This window comes from Nerophis ophidion, linkage group LG14 (assembly GCF_033978795.1).
Source record: "Nerophis ophidion isolate RoL-2023_Sa linkage group LG14, RoL_Noph_v1.0, whole genome shotgun sequence".
Lineage (NCBI taxonomy): Eukaryota > Metazoa > Chordata > Actinopteri > Syngnathiformes > Syngnathidae > Nerophis > Nerophis ophidion.
Window position 1 is genome coordinate 27,062,942 of NC_084624.1, and position 25,619 is coordinate 27,088,560.

Here is a 25,619-nt window from a genome sequence, read left to right on the forward strand (position 1 = left end):
TTTAAGTGTTGTATGTGCGTACAAATGTCTTAAATTACATTTTTCTCCAAGATTATATTTCTCCTCTTTTGTTGAGAAGAACTGTATATTCTTAAGTAGCAGATTAGAGTTTGCTTCGTGTTCAATTTAAGCTGTTTGCAAATTCACTATGTCGTGGAATTTCAGTATATTTGATTCAATGAATAAAGGGTTTGTGTGTTCTCTATATCCAACATTATGTATTATTTTAACTGATCATTTTTGTAACACTGTCGATGAATGAAGTGTACTTATTTCCCCATATTTCTACACAATAACTCAGATATGGTAACACTAGCGAGCAGTAGAGAATATGGAGTGATTTTTGGTCAAGAAGATGTTTTGCTTTATTCATTATTGACGTGTTTCTTGCTACTTTGTTTTATATTTCTTATATGAGATTTCCAATTAAATTTATCATCAATCATTATACCTAGCAATTTGGTTTCATTTACTATTTAAATTTTAATCCGTCTATTCGTATTTGTGTTTGACTTTCTCTTCTACTGTTACAAAATAGCATTATTTTAGTTTTACTGAGATTCAAAGAGTCTGTTTTTGTCAAACCATCTTTTTAATTTGTTAATTTTGTCTGTTATTATTTGTATTAGCTTCTGTGTTCTCTCCTGAACAAGACACTGTTGTATCATCTGCAAATAATACTAACTTTAAATCGTTAAAATCTTTAAATTGTATTTATTATTTTTGGCTTCTGTAGCATTATGCACAGTTTGAACAGTAACACTGTGTTTGAATACAGCAAAATAAAATACTGTACTTTAATTAAGTGATTCTTTGGCGTAACAATTAAGTGATTCTAGCGGTACACATACCACAGTTTGAGAATAACTGCTGTAAGCAATCTAATGGTTACAGGGAGATTAAAGTAGCTCAGTGATTCTTAGACTGTAGTGGTACGCGGGCTCCATCTAGTGCAGAGCTGGGCAGATATTTTGATTATTGAAGTCACAAAGTGCATTATTTTTTGTTTCACTACCTCAAAACAGCAGCTTGGAATTTGGGAGAGCATGAGGAGGTTGAGGTGGGCGGGGTTGGGGGGGTGAGGTGGGGGGAGGGTAGGGGGTAGCAGAGGCTGTATATTATAGCGTCCCGGAAGAGTTAGTGCTGCAAGGGATTCTGGGTATTTGTTCTGTTGTGTTTATGTTGTGTTACGGTCAGAGGTGGGTAGTAACGCGTTACATTTACTCAGTTACATCTACTTGAGTAACTTTGAGCCCCTCTTAATTTTGTTGTGATGCCCCGCTGGATGCATTAAACAATGTAACAAGGTTTTCCAAAATACTCAAGTTATGGAAAAAAATTCCAACATGGCACTGCCATATTTATTATTGAAGTCACAAAGTGCATTATTTTTTGTTTCAATGCCTCAAAACAGCAGCTTGGAATTTGGGAGAGCATGAGGAGGTTGAGGTGGGCGGGGTTGGGGGGGTGAGGTAGGGGGAGGGTTGGGGGTAGCGGAGGCTGTATATTATAGCGTCCCGGAAGTGTTAGTGGTGCAAGGGGTTCTGGGTATTTGTTCTGTTGTGTTTATCTTGTGTTACGGTCAGAGGTGGGTAGTAACGTGCTACATTTACTCCGTTACATCTACTTTTTATGCAAAATACTTTTACTTTTACTAGAGTATATTTATAGAGAAGAAGCGCTACTTTTGCTCCGCTCCATTTATCAACATTAAGCTCGCTACTCGCTACTTTTTTTTAATCAATCTGTTAATGCACGCTTTGTTTGTTTTGATTTTGTCAGAAACAGATTCAAAGTAGGATCTACGCATGCCTGCCCTTCACCAATCACATGCAGTCACTGGTGACGTTGGACCAATAAAACAGAGCCAGGCGGTCATGTGACCGTCACATGTAGAATCCTACCTAAAAAAGTTGAAAAACTTATTGGGGTGTTACCATTTAGTGGTCAATTGTACGGAATATGTACTGTACTGTGCAATCTACTATTAAAAGTTTCAATCAATCAATCAAAAGTGTAAAGGAAAAGAGACACTTTTTATTTCAACCGTACTTCCCGTCAAAAGCTTAAAGACTGATCGCACAGTTCCTGTCTTCAAAATAAAAGTGCCACTCCATTGCGCCTGCGCTAACAAAATAAGAGTCTCCGAAAGCCAGCGCAAACAAGCTAGCCAGCTACGGAGTTTGCTGCCAATGTATTTATTGTAAAGTGTATGAAAATGAATATGGAAGCTGGACAAATAAGATGCCAAAAACCAACGACTTTCATGTGGTATTAAGACGGAAAAGAGGAACTTTGTTGGGTTTGGTCAGAAAACGTATCCCTTGCACAGAAGATACTTAGTTTGGACCATCAAAAATAACAGTTTGAGCCCCTCTTAAAAGTTGAGCAAATAATTGAGGGAGATGATACATTTTTTTCATTGTGGGCAGTTATAAACAGGCCCTATTATTGCATTTAAAAAAAATTGCCTATCATTCACAATCCTTATATAAGACAAGAATACATTTTTTTTTATCCTTTCTAATTAGTAATTGAATGCGATCAAAAGTCTGCTTACAATACACACTATGGGAGTCGTTGTAGTCCGCCTATAAATCGCTTAAAAACATCCAAACACCTCCATTAAGGTTTTGTATACACGCTGTAAGTATAAATGTATAGTAACAGGCACATTCATGATAACATGTAATATCTATGCATTTTGGTCATTTTGGTCATTTTAGCCATACGGCGGCACATCCATTTCATAGACTCATCACAAGGTTCGCTTTTTCAACATCATTGATTACTTCTCACTGCAGACTTCATTAGAGCCTACAAACATAATAAAATGTCACGTACTGGACAATGTCTGCTGTCACTGGGATGCCGGCTGCTAGGATGTTGATATGTTCCCGTTTAGATGAAGAATGACTCATAATCCTCACCAAGCAAAAGTGGGGTAGAACTAAGTGCCATTTCTTGTCTTTCTCTCCAATTCCGGGTCTAAATTAAATATATAATTTTGACCAACTTGTCGAATTATGTCCTCATTCTTCTACTATCAAGGTGAGAGAAATTATTAATGATCAAGAATAAACTTTCACGGGGTCCATGGGCAGGTCATGAGGTCAATATAGCAGCAACAAGCTTGTTAGCTCTCTGCAACAATAGTTTGTCTGCATTAGCGCTTATGTACTTGGTTAATATGCAGGTCACGAAATGTGAATGGAGTATTGCGGGCGGTTTTTTGACGGTTATTTAGAGGGCTTTATGAACGGAATAGAGAATCTATTGTTAAATCCATTGTAAGCAGACTTTTATTTATTATTATCATTATTTGAGTTAAAATGCATAAACAAAAATAAAAAAATTCCAGTCTTCTCTATTTGTGAACGACAAGCAAAATAAATAAAGTGCGGTATCCCTTTAAAAGTTACATTTTCATAACAGGGGACCTTAAAGCCAACAGTACAGTTTAACCTCAAATTAACAAATTAATCGGTTCTTTAACGGGGGCCATTGATAGAAAAGTTCGTATACTGAAGCAAATTTCCCCCAAAGTCCTTATTTTAGTAAAATTTGTACACTTTGAACATAATAATAACACTATTCAATACTGTATATCAATCAATCATAACCAAGGGGGTGATGGATAGACTTTCTTTATATTAACAAAGCCAAAACAACATCTATCTAAACTGTCCTCATTTGTACACACACACACACACACACACACACTTTCACTAGCCCTGTGGTGCACTCATGGTTTGAAATCACAAAACTCCATTACTTGCTACAATTATCAGGAATAAAAAATACAATTCACCTAACTTTTTTGAGTAATCTTCTTTGCGTGCAGCGGAAGGGATGGGGAGCAGTGTTGACAACACTGATTATAGGGCTGGAACTAACGACTATTTTGATACTCGACGAGTCATTAATTCTCTTAAAGATGAGTCAACTAATAGGATTATAGCGCTTACACTTAGCTTCACTGTGACCACGGTGGGAGACGAGGAAAGGCCGGTGTGTTTCCAACGTTATGCAGAAGTATAAATGTAAGTAGAGGTGTCAGATAATGGCTTTTTTGCCGATATCCGATATTCCGATATTGTCCAACTCTTAATTACTAATTCCGATATTAACTGATACCGATATATACAGTCGTGGAATTAACACATTATTATGCTTAATTTTGTTGTGATGCCCCGCTGGATGCATTAAGCAATGTAACAAGGTTTTCCAAAATAAATCAACTCAAGTTATGGAAAAAAAATGCCGACATGGCACTGCCATATTTATTATTGAAGTCACAAAGTGCATTATTATTTTTTAAATGCTTCAAGACAGCGGCTTGGAATTTGGGACATGCTCTCCCTGAGAGAGCATGAGGAGGTAGAGGTGGGTGGGTTATGGGGTCGCGGGGGTGTATATTGTAGCGTCCCGGAAGAGTTAGTGCTGCAAGGTGTTCTGGGTATTTGTTTTGTTGTGTTTATGTTGTGTTACGGTGCAGATGTTCTCCCGAAATGTGTTTGTCATTCTTGTTTGGTGTGGGTTCACAGTGTGGCGTATATGTGTAACAGTATTAAAATTGTTTATACAGCCACCCTCAGTGTGACCTGTATGGCTGTTGACCAAGTATGCCTTTCATTCACTTGTGTGTGTGAAAAGCCGTAGATATTTTGTGACTGGGCCTGCAAGCAAAGGCAGTGCCTTTTAAGGTTTATTGGCGCTCTGTACTCATCCCTACGTCCGTGTACACAGTGGCGTTTTAAAACGTCATACATTTTACTTTTAGAAACCGATAATTTCCAAAACGATACAGATAATTTCCGATATTACATTTTAACGCATTTATCGGCCGATAATATCGGCAGCCTGATATAATCGGACATCTCTGATTGTAAGACTTTCATAGACAAAAATATACTATTTCTGGTCAAGGTGGAGATTAATATTTGAGAAGCACTGACATAACCCGAGAAGTTGGTGAACTTTGACATTCAACTAGGACCCAGAAACGGCAAGAATTACATGAAGAAAAGACACTTGTTTTTTTTTGTTTTTATGTTGTTTTTTTTTCTACCCGCTTTGCGTATCGATCGATCTCTTTGTCGAAGAGCACATAGCCTGTAGGTTTAATGTCAGTGATGGGCAAGCTACTTGGAAAATGTACTAAGCTAAGCTACAAGTTATTCTTGATTAAGTGTAACTAAGCTGCAGGGGAAGTTATCCCTGCAGAATTGTAGCAAGCTACACTACGCTACTCCGACTCCCTCGTCGTCATGTGACACGAGTGCCTGTCTGTTATCATTTTGCTTACTAGCTTTGATTACCCGTTTTATCTTGCCTCTGAATGGCCAGTCCGTAATAATTCACCCTTACCTTAGTCAATTGTGACACGTCATACGAACACCAACCAATCATTATAGATGTTCTCATTATTTGGGGATGTTCTTATTAATCCGAGTCATTTTAGTTTCTCCAGTTTTTTGGGGCCCTGGTTTTGCGGTCTATTTTCTCTCTTTGTAGCAGGTAGCTTTGATGTACGCTACCTAACTATATCAGTCTAAAAGTAGCAAAGCTCCAGGAAAAGCTACTTGTTAAAAAAATAGTACTTAATTGATTCCTTCAGGAGAGTTCCCTCAGGAAAATTAAAAGTATAAGCTACAGGGAAATGTAGTTAAGCGTAGCGTGTTTCTACCCACAACTGTTTAATGTGCACAATTGAATATCTTTGTTGCTCAGACAGTATTGTGTTTATACAAGTTTAAATTGGGAAAACTCATATATTAATGGAGGAAGATGTTAATGTCTCTTGTTTCATGTTAGCATTTAAGCTAGCCAAAGCTAGCTTGCTTTTCCAGTAAAGGAGCAATGTCACCGGTCCATAAGTTTATCAGTGTTATCAGCTACAGTTTTACGATATCTTTAAATTTAAAACGGTAATACTAACCCTGGGAAGTTCCGCGGTTTATCATCATTCCGTTTATCGTTATACCCTTAAATCGTATCATTAATGTGTGTGTGTGTCTGTTCCCAAGTTCCTGACAAATAAAAAGTACCTGAATTTATTTAGATAAAGTTTAGCTGGTGAACTTTGGCTGAAATGATAGACAAATGTATTTTTGACACAACTTCATCTCACACTTGCTAGCTCCTTAGCAAGCTAACTATCTTACGGATTCGAGATTGCATCCTCCAGATGTCCGACAGTGTCATAAAAAAACTAAATCTGCTTTGCAAAATGAGCAAGGTATTTCTGGTTTTAACAAGAATAAGAGGAAATGTTCCCACACTTTTTATGTTCTCACCAGTAGTAATGACATCTCGACTATTGTCAGCTAATTAAATTCTATTGTCAATATTTGTCAGCAAATCGTTGTACTCCTAGCTGTGAAGACTTCCTGAACGTTTAAAACCACACGACGCTTGTCCTTTGCTCTCTTTAGACTCGTAATGAGCTTGCAAAACTAGAAACATTTTGTAAAAAGGCTAAAACACTTAAAAGAGTAGCACAGTAGCTAACAGCAGCACTGTGCTGACTGACTGAAAACAGAGTTCGACTGGTTAAATATTTTTTAAATAATTTTATTCTGTTGCAGCTGGTGTCCGACACTGAAGCAAAGTTTGCGGTGCGCTACACCCTTACTGGCCCTGGTTTCGACAAGAGCCCTGTAGGGTATTTCGACTTTGACGAAGTCAGTGGAATGTTGACGCTGCTGAAGGCGGTTGATCGAGAGGAGTACCCGCAATTTACTGTGAGTGGAAAGCTTTGAGTCTTCTTTCGTTCGAACAGCTGAATTTTTACATTAGTCTTCTTTTCTTCACAGTTGACAGCCAAAGTTTTCGACAAAGAAACCGGAGCGCAGACAGATTTGCCTCTACCTATCACTGTCTATGTAGATGACGTGAACGACAACGCGCCACAGTTTCAAGGCACAATGCAGTTTACCGTACTTGAGCAGAGCATAGCAGGTGAGGAACATAAACTTGTGTTTTTTGTCCTAACGTGTTAAACTAATCTAGTTTTACGCCACAGGCACAAATCTTGGCAAGGTGAATGCTACCGACAGAGACCAAGAAGGCACCGACCATGTGAAGATCCGCTATTCCCTTTTGAACGAATTAGACAAATTTGCCATCAACGCTGAGACAGGTCACATCACAATACGTACTAATGCATTGGATAGGGAGGTGAGTGCTGGTACAGTCTGATCCTTAAGCAAACAATTCAGTTATATGGTGTATCAAATGTATGGAAATGTCCCCTCATCAGACCAAAGACAAGTATAGCGTGACAGTGCAGATTAAAGATCGGGACGGAAAAGACACCGGTTTGATCACGACAGGTGTGGCGACCATCCTTGTTGGTGACATCAACGACAACCCGCCAACCTTCACAAAGTCATCGGTAAATTTATTTTTTAGCACCTCACGGAGGGTTTTGTTGCTAACAACCTCTGGTCCAGTTCATCTCAAATGTGTTTTCAGGCGCACATAATTCACAATATTTCACAAAAGTTGCAGGATTAGGTTAAAAAAGTTGGAATTGTACAAAATATCTTAGAATTAAGATGAAGAGGTCTAAACCAGGGGTCGGCAACCCAAAATGTTGAAAAGAGCCATATTGGACCACAAATACAAAAAAATATTCGGTCAGGAGCTGCAAAAAATTTAAAGACTTATATAAGTGGTATAATGATGACAACACATGATGTAAGTGGCTAAATAGCTATATTAGTCTATCAGTATGACTGTGTCGCAGGCTGACGCAAATCTTCGTTGACTGAAATGTTGAAATGTAATATTTATTCTACACATTTTTACACCATTGGAAAACATTAGTAAAACTTGTAGAAGGGTTAACTAACTCCTGGAAATGACTGTCTTAGAATGGCCAAAGGTATAGATGTGTGTGTCCAAGTTAAAGGAAACAGCAGGCTGTCTTCTAATGGATTTATAACAAACTTTGCAAGCTGGGTTGTGTTTGCTATGGTCTGGAACAACATGGCACACTAACAACTATCAGAAATGCAGCCAATATAATGTACAGATAATATGTCATGAAACATGGAAAAATAAACTAAATACACAGAGGACATAAGTAAAGGAAATTAAATGAGCTCAAATATACCTACAAACAAGGCAAATTGAAGCAATATGTACATACACCTAGCCTAAATAGCATGTTAGCATCGATTAGCTTGCAGTCATGCAGTAACCAAATATGCCTGATTAGCACTCCGACAAGTCAATAACTTCAACAAAGCTCACCTTTTGAGCATTCACGCATAGTATAAAATGTTTGGTGGACAAAATGAGACAAAGGAGGAGTGGTAAAAAACTCATCTTTCTGTGGCAGCATCAGAGAAAGTTATACATGTCAACAAACTGTTGACTCACAGTCCACACAACGGTGAGTTCAAGCCTGCTGAAATTAGTAGGACAAAACGGCGCTCGCCAAATAATCTCATCAGTAAAGCATAACCACAAATATATTATTGGGCTTTCTGACAATTAGGAAGGTTTGTGTCGTGGTTGTCCTCCGACAGAAACCATATTACAACACAAAAATATATTTTTCACCCCATTTTTTTCCCCATTTCCATACATTTTTGAAAAAGCTCCATGGAGCCACCAGAGCGCTGCTAAAGAGTCATGGGTTGCTGACTGCCGGTTTAGACCAACCTCTGATTGCCAGATTTACTGATTAGGGGTTTGACCTATTTAAATGGACAGTTAAAGTTCACTGTAGAATGTGTTTGTAATACTAATGTAGACGATTGTTTCATCCTGTAGTTTCAAGCCACAGCAAAGGAGAATGAAATTGACAAACTTCTACTCCGACTTCCTGTTGAAGATAAAGATTTGAAAGACACACAAAACTGGAAGTCAAAATTTGTGATCACAAAGGGAAATGAAGGTGGCAATTTCCGTATGGCTACAGACCCCAAAACAAATGAGGGGCTTTTGTATGTCTCTAAGGTGAGCTTTTTTCACTGCTCTGAGGAGTTGAAGTATTTTTACTAAAAAAAGAGTCCCTTGGTCTTTCCAGCCATTAGATTATGAGACGACCAAAACTGTGAGGCTCGACATCATGGCCTGCAACGAAGCCGACCTGATCGGCACCACGGCCCGATGGAATTCTGTGCCTGTGGACTTGACTGTCACCGACGACGATGAAGGCCCAGAATTCACGGCGCCTACCGTCCGCTTCATCGTAAAAGAGAACACACCAAACGGCACACTCATTGGAACTTACAAAGCCGTAGATCCGGAAACCAAGAGCAGCAACGGCATCAAGTAAGCCCTCCTTTCACTCAGACACTTGGCGACATTTGCTAAAGATCGTGAGCCTGACCCACAGGGACTTCCTCCCAGGTATTTCAAGGTTACAGAACCTGCCGGCTGGATCAATGTGGATAGGAACAATGGAGAGCTGACGGTTGCAAACACCATCGACAGAGAGTCTTCCTTTGTCAAGGATGGAATTTACAACATCAGCATGAAAGCCGTTGATGCAAGTATGTCGCTTTCAATGATTTAGTAGTACGGTGTCTGAGTCCGTCCGTCCGACATGTGCCAAGGTGAGCTGAGCTTGGCAATCGCAGTCAGTGTCCTAGGGGATATAATATATGATAGCTGTAGGGATGGGTACCGATTTGGGTACTTTAATAGGCGCCGACTAAATTCCGTCGGTACTACCGAGTATCAATTCACGTGAAATCTAACGGTGCCATATTTGGATACCTTTTGTTGTACGTGTCTTCACTTGGCGGGCAAACAAGCACTCAAGCAGCACTCAAAGCAGTGTTACATTTGCCATGCCAACAAAGTAAGTATGGCATGCAACGAACAGTTTTGACAATGTGCTAGCTCAGTGCAAATTTACATTAGATTTGTCATAGACATGCTACTAATTAGCATTAGCAATTTTACATGGCTCTTTCAACACCTCCAAATTTGGTTCTGAAAACTACCAGTAAGATGCACATTAAAATCAACCAGATGGTGTGTAAGAAACACAAAACTGTAAGTATTTATCAAATAGCCTATACACTACTGCTACTGTATCTAACGTCTTGGAATTGTAACTGGATGCAAAGTCTAATACCGTTATGTAATATTTGCAAATTAGGTTCAGATGTGCAAGAAATGAAGACAGGACAGTTATCAATAACAGTGTTAAATAACAAGTATTTATAATAAACACATGAACGTTTATTAACACTCACAGAAGTACTGAAATTTGGTACCGTTGAATACCGGTATCGATTACTGGGTACCAATTCAATTGTGAGCGATACCCATCCCTAGTCGTATGTGCGGGTGAATTAGCCTCATTGTCCTGTTTTTCACTCAGTAGTCTGTTAGGGGTTATTTATATTCACAAATTTTTGAGCACATTTGACAAGATCTGCATCAAGGGAGGTACACTTCCCTGGCTATTGCATGCTTAAAAAAGGTGGCAATGTCATTGATTTCATTAATTTATTTGTGGCCACTTTTTATAATAAAAACAAATCAGAACTACAAAAGTATAATTCATGGTAAGCTTGCTCAAGCACATGGGACTGTGTTGTATAAATAATGTGACCGCTCCTCCCGACAGTTATTAATGATCCACCTTGCACAATGAAAATAAACAATGACTTGAAATAATCCAGTGATTAATTTAATGTATTTGATTGGTGCGCCAATTTAAGTGGCCTGGTACCTCGTGCTTGGTGATTAGTAATTCAGGAGTAAAGGTTTTTGTTCTTAAGAGAAAGGCTGAAGTTATTTGAGCTACTGTATATATTTAAACGAAAACTTGGTTCCAACTCTGAATCTTACCAGACATAGCGTTAACAAGTTATATGTTGTTTGCCTCAAAAAATTGCTTCCGATTGGGTTGGTCATATACCGGCAACAGGCAAAAAGCAACTGCATGCCAAGTCACTGCAGATTATATTTTTCATCTGCCCTTTTCAATTGTTTTGTTGCTGTCTGAGCAAAACCCGTCCTGGATTCGTCTGACCTGATTAACAGTAACTCACAAGTGGAATGAAAACCTGGCTCTGGGCCCAAACTGTTAGACATTGGCATTTCCAGACAGAAAACTGTCTTAGGTTTACCGTTCATAATATAATACCCATGGAATTTGTTTCAGGTTCTAAGACTGGCACAGGCATGGTAATCATCCAAGTGGAGGATGTGAATGACAACGTGCCAACAGTGCCCACTAGTGAAATGGTGCTGTGTGAAAAAGAAGGAGATCTTGGCTCAGTGGTGGTTGGGGCTAAAGACTCGGACCAATCTCCATTTTCGGCACCCTTTTCTTTTGGTCTGCCTGCTGACAATGATGGGAAATGGTCTGTGACCAGATTTAATGGTAGGTCAGCTAAATCGAGTCATTTGCTTTATCTGTCCCTTAAATGCTCAGATCATCTCACAGGTAAGCCACGTTAAACAATGCACATATGCAGACATTAAAAAAAGTGTCTTTAAATATAACCTAAGAAGGGTGCTTACTTTTTAAGACACTGGAAGGTTTCTGTGTTGCTACCTATTGTACGCAACGCAAATTTTCATGGACCTGACAATCTGGTTTCCGCTTCAGACACTGCAGCTACGTTGCAGCAGCTCAAATCACTTCCTATGAAGGTCCACAAAGTTCCAGTGGTAATCAAAGACCTGCAGGGCAACGGACAAACCCAGGTAGTGAATGTAAGGATCTGCCAGTGCAGGAATGGCGCCTGCTTGACCAAGCCGTGGTCAGCCTCACTCGGCCCGCTCGGTTGGCTGACTTTGTTGCTGCCTCTGTTGCTGCTACTGCTGCTAGGTCAGTTCCTCTCTTACTTAAAATCATCATTTTACGACACGATCAATTTGTGTACTCGGTGACATCGAAAACTTTGCTTTTTCAGTGTTGCTGCTCACCTTTTTCTGTAAGACAAGGGCGGAAAACATTCAGCTGGAGGATACAGCTGATGGTGGTGGAATCCTGATCAAATCAAACACGGAAGCACCAGGGGAAGAAGTGGTAAGAACAAAAATTATATTTACTTGCATGCGTCGTGTAAGAACCTTTTTTGCTTCATTTGTATCATTCATTCGCTCGACAGGATTCAAGTCTCATCAAGGTCCCCATCTCGAGCGCTGACGATTGGGCGATAAAGAGCACCAGCACAATTGGACGCCAAGACGATGGCATGTACAAGGGCTTCGTTTCCACTGAAATGAAAGACGTCTACTCCAGGCAATACGACAGCCAGTATGGTACTCAGCAGCTCAACTACGACGCAAACTTTCTCAGCACCTGGCAAACAAATGGACACTATTTGCACCAGGTAATTCCATGTCGCTACTAATGCTAAAGGTTATGTACCGTATTTTTCGGACTATAAGGCGCACTAAAAATCCTTTAATTTTCTCAAAACTCGACAGTGCAACTTATAATCCTGTGCGCTTAATGTACGAAATAATTGTGGTTGTGCTTACCGACCTCAAAGCTATTTTACTTGGTACATGGTGAAATGATAAGTGTGACCAGTAGATGGCATTCACACATAAGAGATACATGTGAACTGCAATTTGATGGCAGTCATACATAAGAGATACATGTAGACTGCAATATTACTCAAGTAAACAACACCAAAATTGTATATGTTCCATTGAAAATATAGAACATTACACAGAAATTGCGAATCCACATTTTTGGGGGGTTGAACCAAATCACTAATGCATCATTTTTTTTTACAACAAAATTCCGTTTTTTATTATTTGATGCTAATTCCATTTACAGTAGTACCTCAACTTTAAGCTTAATTGGTTCTGTGACAAAGCTCTTAAATCAAAAGACTTGTATCTCAACACAATATTTTCCATTGAAATGACTTAAGTCAAGCCCCCCAAAACAACACAATTCTAACTTGTAACAGGTCCTGAAAATAAAAACTAGCTTGTTATCATAAGAAATATTAAATGAAAAAGAATACACCAGAATGTACTACAAACAACTCAAATAGTTTTATGAATAATGCAATTATAATGTACAGAATATACCTTGAAGAGTGGACTTCTAGAGTTTTTACTATTAGCTGCTTTTCCATCATTACTTTTTACTTCTGTTACTGTATGTCAAAGGCGACAAACTCCAAATCTGGCCTGTCACATCATTTCATGTGGCCCATAAAAGTATGGAAAAAATGTGTCCCAATAAAATTCTTCATTTTTTTTTTTACTAACTTTGACGGACAAAAAAAATCTTAAAATCTTTAAAAATATTTCAAACTGTAAAAAGATCTAATCATGCCAAATATGTTTGTTTTATTTCATTCATTTAAGGTCAAACAAAAACAATCTACATAACATTTAAAATAAATAATGAATGAAAAGGAGCTGAAATAAATACAACTTATAATATCCGCTCCTATACAGTTGGGGTTTAATATTATGTCTGGTGTTAGACTCATTCTGTTTCATTCAGTATGCTGCAGACTAGCAGTGCTACAACTGTTTTACCCAGTTGGCTACACTTTTTTGTATTGTCTTTGATGATTTATTCCTTTAGGAAATGAATATCATCCACATTTTCTACTCAGCATTGTCCTTCACACTCACTTTCTTCCTTCCCATGGCCGTAAAAACAAAGTTAAGTCCATCTTTAGCTATAAGCTAATGCTTATAAAATGTTTTGGTCAGAGTTTATGGAGTTCAACTGTGACATTTGCCACGTCAATTAATGGTGGGAATGCTTTGAACTCAAATGTTTGCTTAAGAATTAGCTGAGACCCAGCTCTTATCTCCAAACAGTCTTAAAGTCGGGGCACTCTTGAGTTGAGGTACCTCTGTAATTTAGTTTTAGGAGTTAAAATTAATACAGCATTTGCAATTACCGTATTTTCTTGAATAGCCGCCGGGGCGCTAATTAATTTAAAACCTCTTCTCACTCCTGCGCTTATTCAAGGCATGCGGTGAAAGTAAGCAGGCGCTAATAATTTTAAAACCTCTTCTCACCCCTGTGCTTACCAATGGCATGAAGCAAAAAATTGAGTGTGATAAAAAAAAAATTAATAAAAAATTATTTTGCGGCCCGGTGGTTGGGGACCACTGTTCTACAACATGTCATCACGCCCACCTTTGCACCATGCTAACTGCGTGCCGGTAGGACGCATGCTTTGTGCTGCTTCTCATACGAGATTGCAATGCATACTTGGTCAACAGCCATACCTTTTACACTGATGGTTGTGATATAAACAACTTTAACACTCTTACTAATATGCGCCACACTCTGTAAACCCACACCAAACACATTTTTGGAGAACATCGGCTCTGTAACACATTATAAACGCAACATAAGAATTACCCAGAATTCCAATGCATCCATGACTCTTGGCTTTATTATACATGCGCCCCCAACCCCGCCCACCTCAACCAACGCACGGAGAGGGGAGGGGTTTGGTGCTAGCGGGTGTATAATATAGCCAAGAGTCATGGATGAATTGGAATTCTGGGTAATTCTTATGTTGCGTTTATAATGTGTTACAGAGCCAATGTTCTCCAGAAATGTGTTTGTTATTCTTGTTTGGTTAAGGTTCACAGAGTGTGGCGCATATTAGTAAGAGTGTTAAAGTGGTTTTATATCACAACCATCAGTGTGATCTGTATGCCTGTGATAAATAAATGATAAATGGGTTGTACCTGTATAGCGCTTTTCTACCTTCAAGGTACTCAAAGCGCTTTGACATTACTTCCACATTTACCCATTCACACACACATTCACACACTAATGGAGGGAGCTGCCATGCAAGGCGCCAACCAGCACCCATCAGGAGCAAGGGTGAAGTGTCTTGCTCAGGACACAACGGACGTGACGAGGTTGGTACTAGGTGGGAATTGAACCAGGGACCCTCGGGTTGCGCACGGCCACTCTTCCACTGTGTCACGCCACCTTTGGAACCTGTGGAACAAGACCCCTGGTTTACACACAGTAAATGCAAAAAAACAAAAAAACTCTTCCGTTATATTGAAAATGACGGCAGGGGAAGCGGCACTCGTGACATCACGAATTTGACCCGGCGGTTGAATTAAGCATGCGCTAATAAATTTAGGGAGCGAGTTATACCCGGCAGTTATTCAAGACAAGGGAATATTACATGCCCGGCGGCTATTCAAGGAAATACAGTAAGGTGGTTTTTCCAACTGTTAGTTCGTAGTGACATATTCCTTTTAAAACAGGCAGTCTGCTTCTTTAAAAACAATTTAATTATAATGTTAATTCAAAACCGAAAGTGGATAAAAAAATGTACAGTCCAAATATATAAATATGTTTATAAATGATATATAAAAAAAAAAATCAAAATTACATTTCTGAAAAAATGCAAACATAAGGTTTTGAGTGTGAATGATTAGCAGCTCTGATGTTAAGGCTCATGTACCAGATGGGCATGATCCTCGACAGAGGAGAAAAATTAAATACAGATTTGTGATTGATATAACCATGTAAGGATGTTTTTAACCTGTAAAATAATGAATGTTTTATGGTTCATGATTTAATGGTTCATCACAATTCATGAAGCTCACCTTGTTGGTGTTTTCTAACCTGGTGCATAACAATCATTCTCCTGCATTGCCTTGCAGAAACTCGGCTATTTTGCAGGGGAGGAGGACGGTCGATATGCGGACGACATCGTCCACCAATACGGCTATGAGGGAGTGGGCTCGCCGGCCGGCTCGGTGGGCTGCTGCAGCGACGATGGCGACAACGAAAACCTAGACTTCCTAAACACACTCGGACCAAAGTTCAAACCCCTCGCAGGCATCTGCAAAAAGACATGAACAATATGACGGAAATTAAGTGTTTTGCTTTTTTTTTTTCGGTGCACAGGATGCAATAGGGGTCATTGGGGTGCCAGGCTCCCCCCCTCTCATGCCACCTGAACATGAATGAAAGGATCGAGAGAGTTGCGTGTTTCCCTGCTGCTTTTTCCTTAGTCCCAAGCACTGATAACCTTCTCGACACTGTCAACTGTACATAATATTTACGCTTGGTTTTGCTGGTTGCTACTATTTTATATGGTATTTTGGGTTTTACTAATTCCATGTGTTTATGGTAAACTACTTCGGCTGTGCAAAGTGTAATTTGCTATTTTTTAAAATGTTTCCCTCAATTTTAAGAGTTTTGATATTTTTCTATTATTAATAATTATGAATTAAGATTAATGTAGAGTTTTCTTAGGCTGGATTCAGAATTGTTTGGTTCACTGGTCCAGACCAAAAATAAAAATATACTTTGTGCGCAATTTGATGAAGTTTGCTTAACGTTTCACATTCATCATAGAACATGGACAACTTTCGTGACAGATATAAAACAATCCACGCACTAAATGCCGTCTGCTCAGTTAAATACATTGTAGCTTTTATATTTTGCTATATTTAGCAGGTTAGGGCAGCACGGTGGGACAGGGGCTAGTGCATCTGCCTCACAATACGAAGGTCCTGAGCAGTCCTGGGTTCAATCCCGGGCTCGGGATCTTTCTTTGTGGAGTGTGCACGTTCTCCCTGTGACTACGTGGGTTCCCTCCAGGTACTCCGACTTCCTCCCACTTCCAAAGACATGCACCTGGGGATAGGTTGATTGGCAACACTAAATTGGCCCTAGTGTGTGAATGTGAGTGTGGATGTTGTCTATCTGTGTTGGCTATGCGATAAGGTGGCGACTTGTCCAGGGTGTACCCCGCCTACCGCCCGAATGCAGCTGAGATAGGCTCCAGCGACCCCAAAAGGGACAAGCGGTAGAAAATGGATAAATGGATAGCAGATTTGATTTCCACAAAAGCAACCTGAGCGCAAAGGTTTGGACACACCTTCTCATTCAATGCATTTTCTTTATTTTAATGGCTATTTACATTGTAGATTGTCACTGAAGGCATCACAACTATGAATGAACACGTGGAGTTATGTACTTAACAAAAAAAGGTGAAATAACTGAAAACATGTTTGATATGCTCTGATTACTGCTTTGCACCCTCTTACACCTGTGAAGTGAAAACCATTTCAGGTGGCTATCTCTTGAAGCTCATCGAGAGAATGCCAAGCGTGTGCAAAAAAAAAAGTAATTAGAGCAAAGGGTGGCTATTTTGAAGAAACTATAATATCAAACATGTTTTCAATTATTTCACCTTTTTTTGTTATCACATAACTCCAAATGTTTTCATTCCTAGTTTTGATGCCTTCAGTGACAATCTACAATGTAAATAGTCATGAAAATAAAGAAAACGCATTGAATGAGGAGAAGGTGTGTCCAAACTTTTGGATATGAAAGAGGCCTGGGTCGGATATGAAGCCTTCACTGACATGAAAAAATCCGATACAGGTCGGATATAGGCAAACTAATCGGAATTTACCTGCATTGCGAACTAGGCCTAAAGTTCCCTTGCAATTGATCTCGATCTGCTTGTTCGATGCACAACTCGTTTGAAGTGAACCAAAAATGACAAGCGTGAACGCACCCTTAAAGACGTTTGAGAGGAAAATGCTTAATGGATTGCTTGTTTCTGCAACCCTACGAGATTTGTGGTGTATTCCGGTGACGGTCACCGTTAATGAATGTTAAAAGAGGGTGTGGTTGCGACAGTCGTCAGCAGTTATTGCAACATTCTGCTTAACGTGTGAAAGTCAGCACAAAGGCGAGTGAGGCACGACTCGCACAGGCCTGACAAGAAAACAGAAGTGGTTTAACAGAGGACTCACAGAAAACCTTGCATTTCCATACAGGTTTCTACTTTTCCTTGAACGTTCTCATCTAATGATGAATGTACACAGGTATAAGTGGCTTAACTTATTGAACATTTGATTTCAGCAGTCTGAATGTCGTTGGGGGATTCTCCTCGCAGCTGTAAAACTAATAATAAAATGCTCTCGTGTACTCGTTGGACTCTTTTCTGTGGGAGAAGGAATGCTGCTCATTGTGCTGGCAGTGTGAATGATTTATCGGGTGTGGCAGTCTGGTCTTGCACAACTCCCAAGCATGCAGTAAGACACCTTCTGCCACAAACGCCCAACCTTTTTGCCTCCCGGTCATATCAAGTTCCAGCACATCGCCTATGCAAAGCATGCGAGCGTACAACTATGACACCATTATGTTTCACAGCAGCATACATACCTCGAATTGCTGTATATTCTTTGTTTTGGCTGTTCAATACAATGGCAGATGGATATTATAATTAAGCCTATTGTCAAAGTTCCTAGATCTGCAATTATCATAATAGTCTGATCATTTCTCTTTGTATGATCAATAATTACAAAAATCCCATATTCGACCACTTCTTCACAAACATATTTTCTGCCTTCTCTTTGCAGCCAGGTGGAGGTGCTGTTGCTGCTGTTTTGCCAACATTGCCCTTTATTTGAAATTTAAACTACATTATAGACTGTAACACTAAAAAGTATGTGGTAATGTTTTCTATACTTTTAATATAGCAGATGGTCCTGAGCAACTTTAACAAAAAGAATTCAATTACTTTTTATAGCACTTTTAAAAAGGTACCAAAAGAAAAAATGATCATAATCATAAACGCAAAGAGTACAATTAAAAACTACAAGTGTGAAACAACTTAAAATTGACAAAATGAAAAATAAACATGGTATTATAAGATGTTTCTTCCTTTTTAAAAAGCATTTTTTTCCTCCATATAATTCAAATTTAAAATTGATTGATTGATAGATACTTTTATTAGTAGATTGGACAGTTGAGTACATATTCCGTACAATTGACCACTAAATGGTAACACCCGAATACGTTTTTCAACTTGTTTAAGTCGGTGTCCACGTTAATCAATTCATGGTAAGATAATGATAAGATAAGATAAATTTCCCATCTGGCAAAGCAGATGCACTATAACTCCATTTTAAAATGTTTTCAGTTGATTCACAAAACATTTGAACTTTACGTGTTATTTATTGGATTCAATAAAAAGTGAGTTAGATTCATAAAACTAATGGATTAAACTACCAAATTTTCCGGACCATTGGGCGCACCGGATTATAAGGCGCACTGCCGATAAGTGGGTCTATTCAGGTCTATTTTCATACAAAAGACGCACCGGATTATAAGGCGTATTATGCACTATCATCATATATTACACATTTTTTCTAAATGTAAAACGTTTATATTGTCGTCTACATAACATGTAATGGTGGTTCTTTGGTCAAAATGTTGCATAGACTATGTTTTACAGATCATCTTCAAGTCGCTTTCTGAGCCTCTCTTCAGGATGCGCCGTTTTGTGGGCGGTCTTATTTACGTGGCTCACCTTCGACAGCGTCTTCTCCCCGTCATCTTTGTTGTAGCGGTGTAGCGTGCAAGGACAAGACTGGAAGAAGTGTCAAAAGATGGAGCTCACTGTTTTAATGACATTCAGACTTTACTTCAATCAATAACGAAGCAGCATCTCCTCATCCGTGGCTCACTAGTGCAATACAATGCCGAATATGTGTCCCGTTAAAAACCGTCTGACCGTAACACTCAAATAACTAAAGTTCCGTGGGTGAATGATGTAAACCCACTACAGTTTTTAGCACTTTGATAGCTAAACTACTGACAGTAATCAGTAAGAACTAGGGCTAGGTGATATATAGCAGGTTTGTCTCTGTGCGATATAGAAAATGACTATATCGTGATATCCCAGTATACGTTCTCAAGCAGTCGCTTTTAGCTGCGGGCATTACACAGCATGCGTTTCCCAAACTATCTTGTCTCTCCTTCTCACAGAGACTTAAACAAGCGCACCTTCTTGCACATGTTACGTGTGCAACATCACACGCTCCCGCTGAACAGACAGGTAGCGACATGGGTAACGTTAGCTGTGATGCTAACGGTGGGGTGCGGCTGGTAATACGAGAGAGTGAAGGTGCGAATCTGGTAACAAATGAAGGAATAATAAATACCCCAAAAAAACAGAACGGGGTCCATCGCCTGGCGTTGATTTAGCTTCAAGTGGGAATATGTCCAACATTTATGCGGCAAAAGCGTTGCTACAAAAAGTAGCAGCACTGCTAATGTAGCATCATTAGAAAAGTCACCCGGTAGAGAATGAGGTGTGCTTGAAACTCGGCTTGCCAACATTTCCGTTCGGTGCCACACCAACAAAATGCCGAAGCAACTATTTCTAGATCAACACCCTATGAAAAAAAACAGTCAACAACAGAAGGAGATGACGTCCGCAGGAAGATACCACATAGCGAAGGACATACACTATTTGATTTCCTATTATGCAACTCATTTTTATTTGACAGTTATTGAAGAGGGGTTAGTGCGTCTGCCTCACTATACGAAGGTCCTGAGTAGTCTGGGGTTCAATCCCGGGCTCGGGATCTTTCTGTGTGGAGTTTGCATGTTCTCTCTGTGACTGCGTGGGTTCCTTCCGGGTACTACGGCTTCCTCCCACTTCCAAAGACATGCACCTGGGGATAGGTTGATTGGCAACACTAAATTGGCCCTAGTGTGTGAATGTGGGTGTGAATGTTGTCTGTCTATCTGTGTTGGACCTGCGATGAGGTGGCGACTTTTCCAGGGTGTACGCCGCCTTCCACACGAATGCAGCTGAGATAGGCTCCGGCGACCCCTGCGACCCCAAAGGGAATAAGCTGTAGAACATGGATGGATGGATGGATGAAATATCTTGTGACATCATGCACAAAAATGCACTTTATTTATTTTTAACTATTGTAGTGGTTTTGTACAAAAAGTGCACTTTAATTTAGTGTTATTTTCACTTGTCATTTTAGTGACATCATGCACAAAAGTGCACTAATAGCTTGTTTTAAAATGTCTCTGACAATCTTGCACTTTCTGTTTTGGAAATGACATTAATGTTTGTGCCACTGCTTAATAACTGTTTAATAAATACACTTTTGGTCAACTAACTTAGTTGTGATTTCCTTCTCTGCATGAAAGTTTAAAAGTAGCATATATTAATGCAGTATGAAGAAGAATGTTTTAATGTAGACACATAGAATCATCATACTGCTGTGATTATATGTATCAAGTGTTCATTCAAGGCTAAAACAAAATATCTAGATATATAACGTGTATCGTGACATGGCCTAAAAATATTGAGATATTGATAAAAGGCCATATTGCCCAGCCCTAGTAAGAGCTTCACGCTACTTTATATTAGAAATGACAACAGCGGAAGATGAACGCCACATAAGAAGGTCGAGAAAAAGAAGAGGCTTATGACTCCTGTGTTGTGTGTGGGAGAAGGGAGGTGCTGCTGACTGGGAGACGCAACAGCTCTGTACTGCTCCCTACGTCCTTATTTTACCAGATATGTTCCGCTCCGTACAACGGCGTTTAAAAAAATGATTAATTTCAATTTTAAAACCGATACCGATAATTTCCGATATTACATTTTAAAGCATTTATCGGACATCTCTAGTAGGAACTTTACGCTACTTTATATTAGAATTGGCAACAGCGGAAGATGAATGCCACATAAGAAGGTCGAGAAAAAGAAATTTATGAGTACGTCGTCGCACGGACTACAATAGCGGACTCGCTCAAATTTTCAGTACTTTTGCAGATCCCAAATACAGATCAGCAGATTCCAGGAGGTAGTAAAAGTTAGTTTTGCATAATATTGCGAAACAAAACGTTAGATAATTTCTGATAATAGGTGCCATTTTTCGGGCCTTATACAGACCATAATAATACTCGTATGTTTAATGTGCCGACAATCCATCAAGCGGTGCGGCTTCATAACTTACCGAAGTCACACTAAAAACATTTTGACAGATTTTTTTGAGTGCTGTGTGTAATGTTCTATAGCTGGGGTGTCAAACTCATTTTAGCTCAGGGACCGCATGGAGGAAAATCCATTCCCAAGTGGGCCGGAATGGTAAAATCATGGCATGATAACTTCAAAATAAAGACAACACCAGGTTGTTTACTTTGTTTTGCTTTGGCCAAAAATAGAACAAGCACATTGTGAAAACGTACAAATCACAAATAATCCTCTGGAAAAAACACTCCAAGTTTGTTGAAAATTCTGAGGAAATTGGTGCAATAAGTTTAGACATGGTCTCAGTTTATCTACAAAACCAGGGTTGAATTTTAAGTCACTCCGGCTCCCACGCACACTGGGGGTCAAATATATTGTACACACAAACACACATATACTCACACACACACACCGTTATTCATACATACGAACGTCCATACATTGGTACCTACGCTCCCACATACATACACAAATACATTACATACATACATACTCCAAGTCCATCCATCCACGCGCACATTCACGGTACAAACATACATATACTGTACATATACATTCACTGTACAAACAAACATACATATACTGTACGTATACATTTACTGTACAAACATTCATATACACATTGTGTTCATATACAAGTACATATACATACATACACTCATGCACATAATCATGTTTCATCAAACATATATCAACGCTTTTGCCCTAGGGTAAACTGGGTAACACAAGGCATATTGACAGAGCTTAAACCATTGTTACTATAACAATCTACAAGATTAATATAGGTTGCCTCTCTCTCTTCCCTTTCATCTTTCGGTATTCCTTCTTTTTTTTTTTTCATTTATTTATTTATTTTTTCATTATTTTTCTAGCTATCATTATGTATATGTATTGTTGCATTTGAACAACTTTATTGTTGATAATAGAAGTAAACTACTGGTTTTGATTATGATCAATAGCGCTTTTTCTATTGGTATTTGTATCGCTCCAGTTTTAGTGTAAAAATGCTCATTGTCATTACTATATTATTTATTTTACTAACTGCTTATTTGCTTTCACTTTTACGATCATATTTGTACATATTGTATGTGCTGGTGTTGTTCTATTGTTGTATTTGCTGTTGTCGTTTTTGTCTCTCTGTCTAATTCCCCTGTTATCCCCACAATTTCCCCCTCTGTCTTCCTTTTTTCCTCGTTCTATCCCCTCCGGCCCGGCTGCACCAAATGATAATATAAATACATTTAATAAAGTCAAATTCAATTAAGGCAACAAGAGAAGTATCCCAAACTTCTCTTTTGTAAGTAAATCTGAACAGCCGATATGGGCATCTACATCAACTATATGATTTGCCTGAGAAGCTGGACAGGACAAAAAAAAAAAAAAAGAACTTTAAGTCACAGTCTTTCTGGCATTGGACAAAACACATGTGAACTCTTTGAGGTTTCAAATACTTCCTTTGTCATGTCCACGTATCAATCCAGAGCTAACTCAACAAACCGTAAGAAACAGAGGTAAAACTGTTCAAAAGGGTTAAGTTTTCTTACTATATTTTCATACCTTAGTTGGTGCCTGTCGTGGCGGTAATCTTAGAACCCGTTGGTGGACACCTTATTTCACCGGTTTGGTCGATGTGCCGCCTCTAAAGGCTCTGATATTCCGAAGCGTTTTGGGTGTACAGAAAAACGCTTTATCTAGCGATTATTATTATTGTTATTATTATGAAAAAGGATGACACGGAGTCATCTTGCAATGGTAAAAGTTGACTTTCAAGAGAAAAAAATGATTTTCAAGGTAAGAGTTGATTAATCAGAGTACACAAAATACTACCGCCTATTCTTAGAACCCACACAGAGACATTATTGGGGAGTAAGGGTGCCAAAGACATAAAACGGTAGGTTTTAAGTTTCCACGCTTTACTTTGTACCTCTTGCTGGTCCTAACATAATTTCTATAGTGACATCCAGTGGACACATTCAGAACAGCAGTTTCTTTCATAAAAAAAAAAAAAAAAAAAAATGCAACTCATTTTAATACTTGGCAAACTCATCAGGCGGGCCGGATAAAACCTGTTGGCGGGCCTGATCCGGTCCGCGGGCCGTATGCTTGACACCCCTGTTCTATAGTCTTAATGGAACATTTAAAGTTTTGGTGTTGTTTACTTGAGTCATATTGCAGTTTAAACGTATATCTACTAGTAACACTTATTACACGATGTATCAAATAATATTGCTTCGAGGTCGGTAATCACAAGCAGAAATATTCCATACAGAACGCGCACCGGGTTAAAAGGCGCACTGTCAATTTTTGAGAAAATGAAAGGATTTTAAGTGCGCTTTATAGTCAGAAAAATACAGTATATTGCATTTTTTTTTTTACATAAAACCAAACTTTTAGGAGGGTCTTATTTAGATATGAATATAAGATATTAAATCTGCGATAAGGTGGCGACTTGTTCAGGGTGTACACCGACTTCCGCCTGATTGTAGCTGAGATAGGCACCAGCGCCCCCCCGCGATTCCAAAGGGAATAAGCGGTAGAAAATGGATGGATGGATATAATAACATCTTTAAAAACTCAAAATATCTAATTGAGATTTTTACATGTGTTAAAAGACAAACAATTTCAAGCAAATCCATGCGATAATTATTCTTTCAGTGCATGTAAACATGTCAAGTGTGTAGGACTGGGGGCCTCTCAGGAGTCTTCTGTTTGGGGGCCCGGAATTTGCAGCTACGCTCCTGCTGTACCATTGAGACATTTTTTCTTGTGTGATTCACTTTGAAATATTTCTGACGGGAGAACTGTTTTGAAATCCGAACAACGCGAAAGCCAACCAGTGTCAAGGATTTGTGCTCAACTGTGAAGGTTTCACTGTTTTGACAGTGGAGCGTGCAATCCACATCCCTTTCAATTAATTATTCACGCCCTATTTAAAATGCCAAGATTCTGTAGATAACAGGCTTATCTACATTATGCACAAAGCTCCATAAATAAGTGATACACTATGAAAAATGAATTAAAAATAAAATTGAAATTTGCTTTAAATGAAGACACTTATGCAGGCCAGGGGGATATTAATAATTCATACTCGGTATAAAAAAGTGTGCATGTGCAGTAAACAATCCGAGGACTTTTGTTTGGGAAGTAGCATCAGTGTGATAAATTACCAACGTGAAGCTGGAAATATAATTACAAGGACCCAGAACGGAGCGTTTGTCATGCGGTGGCAGTGATGACTATCAGAGATGACAGTAGAGCAAAGGAATGGAAAATGAGCCAGGATGGGGGAGAACTGGTCTCAGGCCTGGATCAAACAATGGGGTCTTATTAAAAAACACAATATCATCTTCTGAGATTATAGAAACACTGTCAGGATTGTGCGAGCATGTGGTTGAGATGTAAACATCAAGGTTCTTTGCTCTAAGCCTCCACCGGGGCCAATTAGGAGAGTCTTGAAAAGTCAAAATAATGAAAATATGCAGTGAGCCTAAAGAAGGCTCTCAAAGAAGAGCATGGCTGCTGCTTCTATTAGCCACAGTTGACATGTTTTATAGATTCTGATTTGCAGTCCTCGGCGGAAAGACTTCATTTGCAGTCATTATTGTACGAAAAAAGTTATGCATTGTTGAAAATCACAGCATGTTGTAAAATTGATATACTGTAGCTCAGGGGTCGGCAACCTTTACTACTCAAAGAGCCATTTTGACCCGTTTCACAAAAAAAGAAAACAATGGGAGCCACGAAACTCTTTTGAAATGTAAAATTAAATAACACTGCATACAGAGTTGTTTTTTTTGCTTTGTGCTATGTATAAACCAGGGGTCTTAGACACGCGGCCCGCAAATTAATATGACAATTTAATGT

At 39.0% G+C, this 25,619-nt stretch overlaps 1 protein-coding gene across 1 annotated transcript in view; it reads left to right on the forward strand.

Moving 5' to 3' along the window:
* dsc2l (desmocollin 2 like) overlaps nt 1-17,899 on the forward strand; it is a 23,889-nt gene extending 5,990 nt beyond the window's left edge. Inside the window, exons 5-16 of the mRNA XM_061920284.1 lie at nt 6,591-6,746; nt 6,819-6,963; nt 7,028-7,182; nt 7,265-7,399; nt 8,788-8,973; nt 9,044-9,291; nt 9,370-9,512; nt 11,141-11,362; nt 11,591-11,812; nt 11,898-12,013; nt 12,096-12,320; nt 15,613-17,899. Coding sequence (XP_061776268.1) covers nt 6,591-6,746; nt 6,819-6,963; nt 7,028-7,182; nt 7,265-7,399; nt 8,788-8,973; nt 9,044-9,291; nt 9,370-9,512; nt 11,141-11,362; nt 11,591-11,812; nt 11,898-12,013; nt 12,096-12,320; nt 15,613-15,810 — 2,151 coding nt within the window. The 3' untranslated portion in view covers nt 15,811-17,899. The remainder of the gene's footprint in view (nt 1-6,590; nt 6,747-6,818; nt 6,964-7,027; nt 7,183-7,264; nt 7,400-8,787; nt 8,974-9,043; nt 9,292-9,369; nt 9,513-11,140; nt 11,363-11,590; nt 11,813-11,897; nt 12,014-12,095; nt 12,321-15,612) is intronic.
* The last annotated feature ends 7,720 nt before the right edge of the window (nt 17,900-25,619 follow it).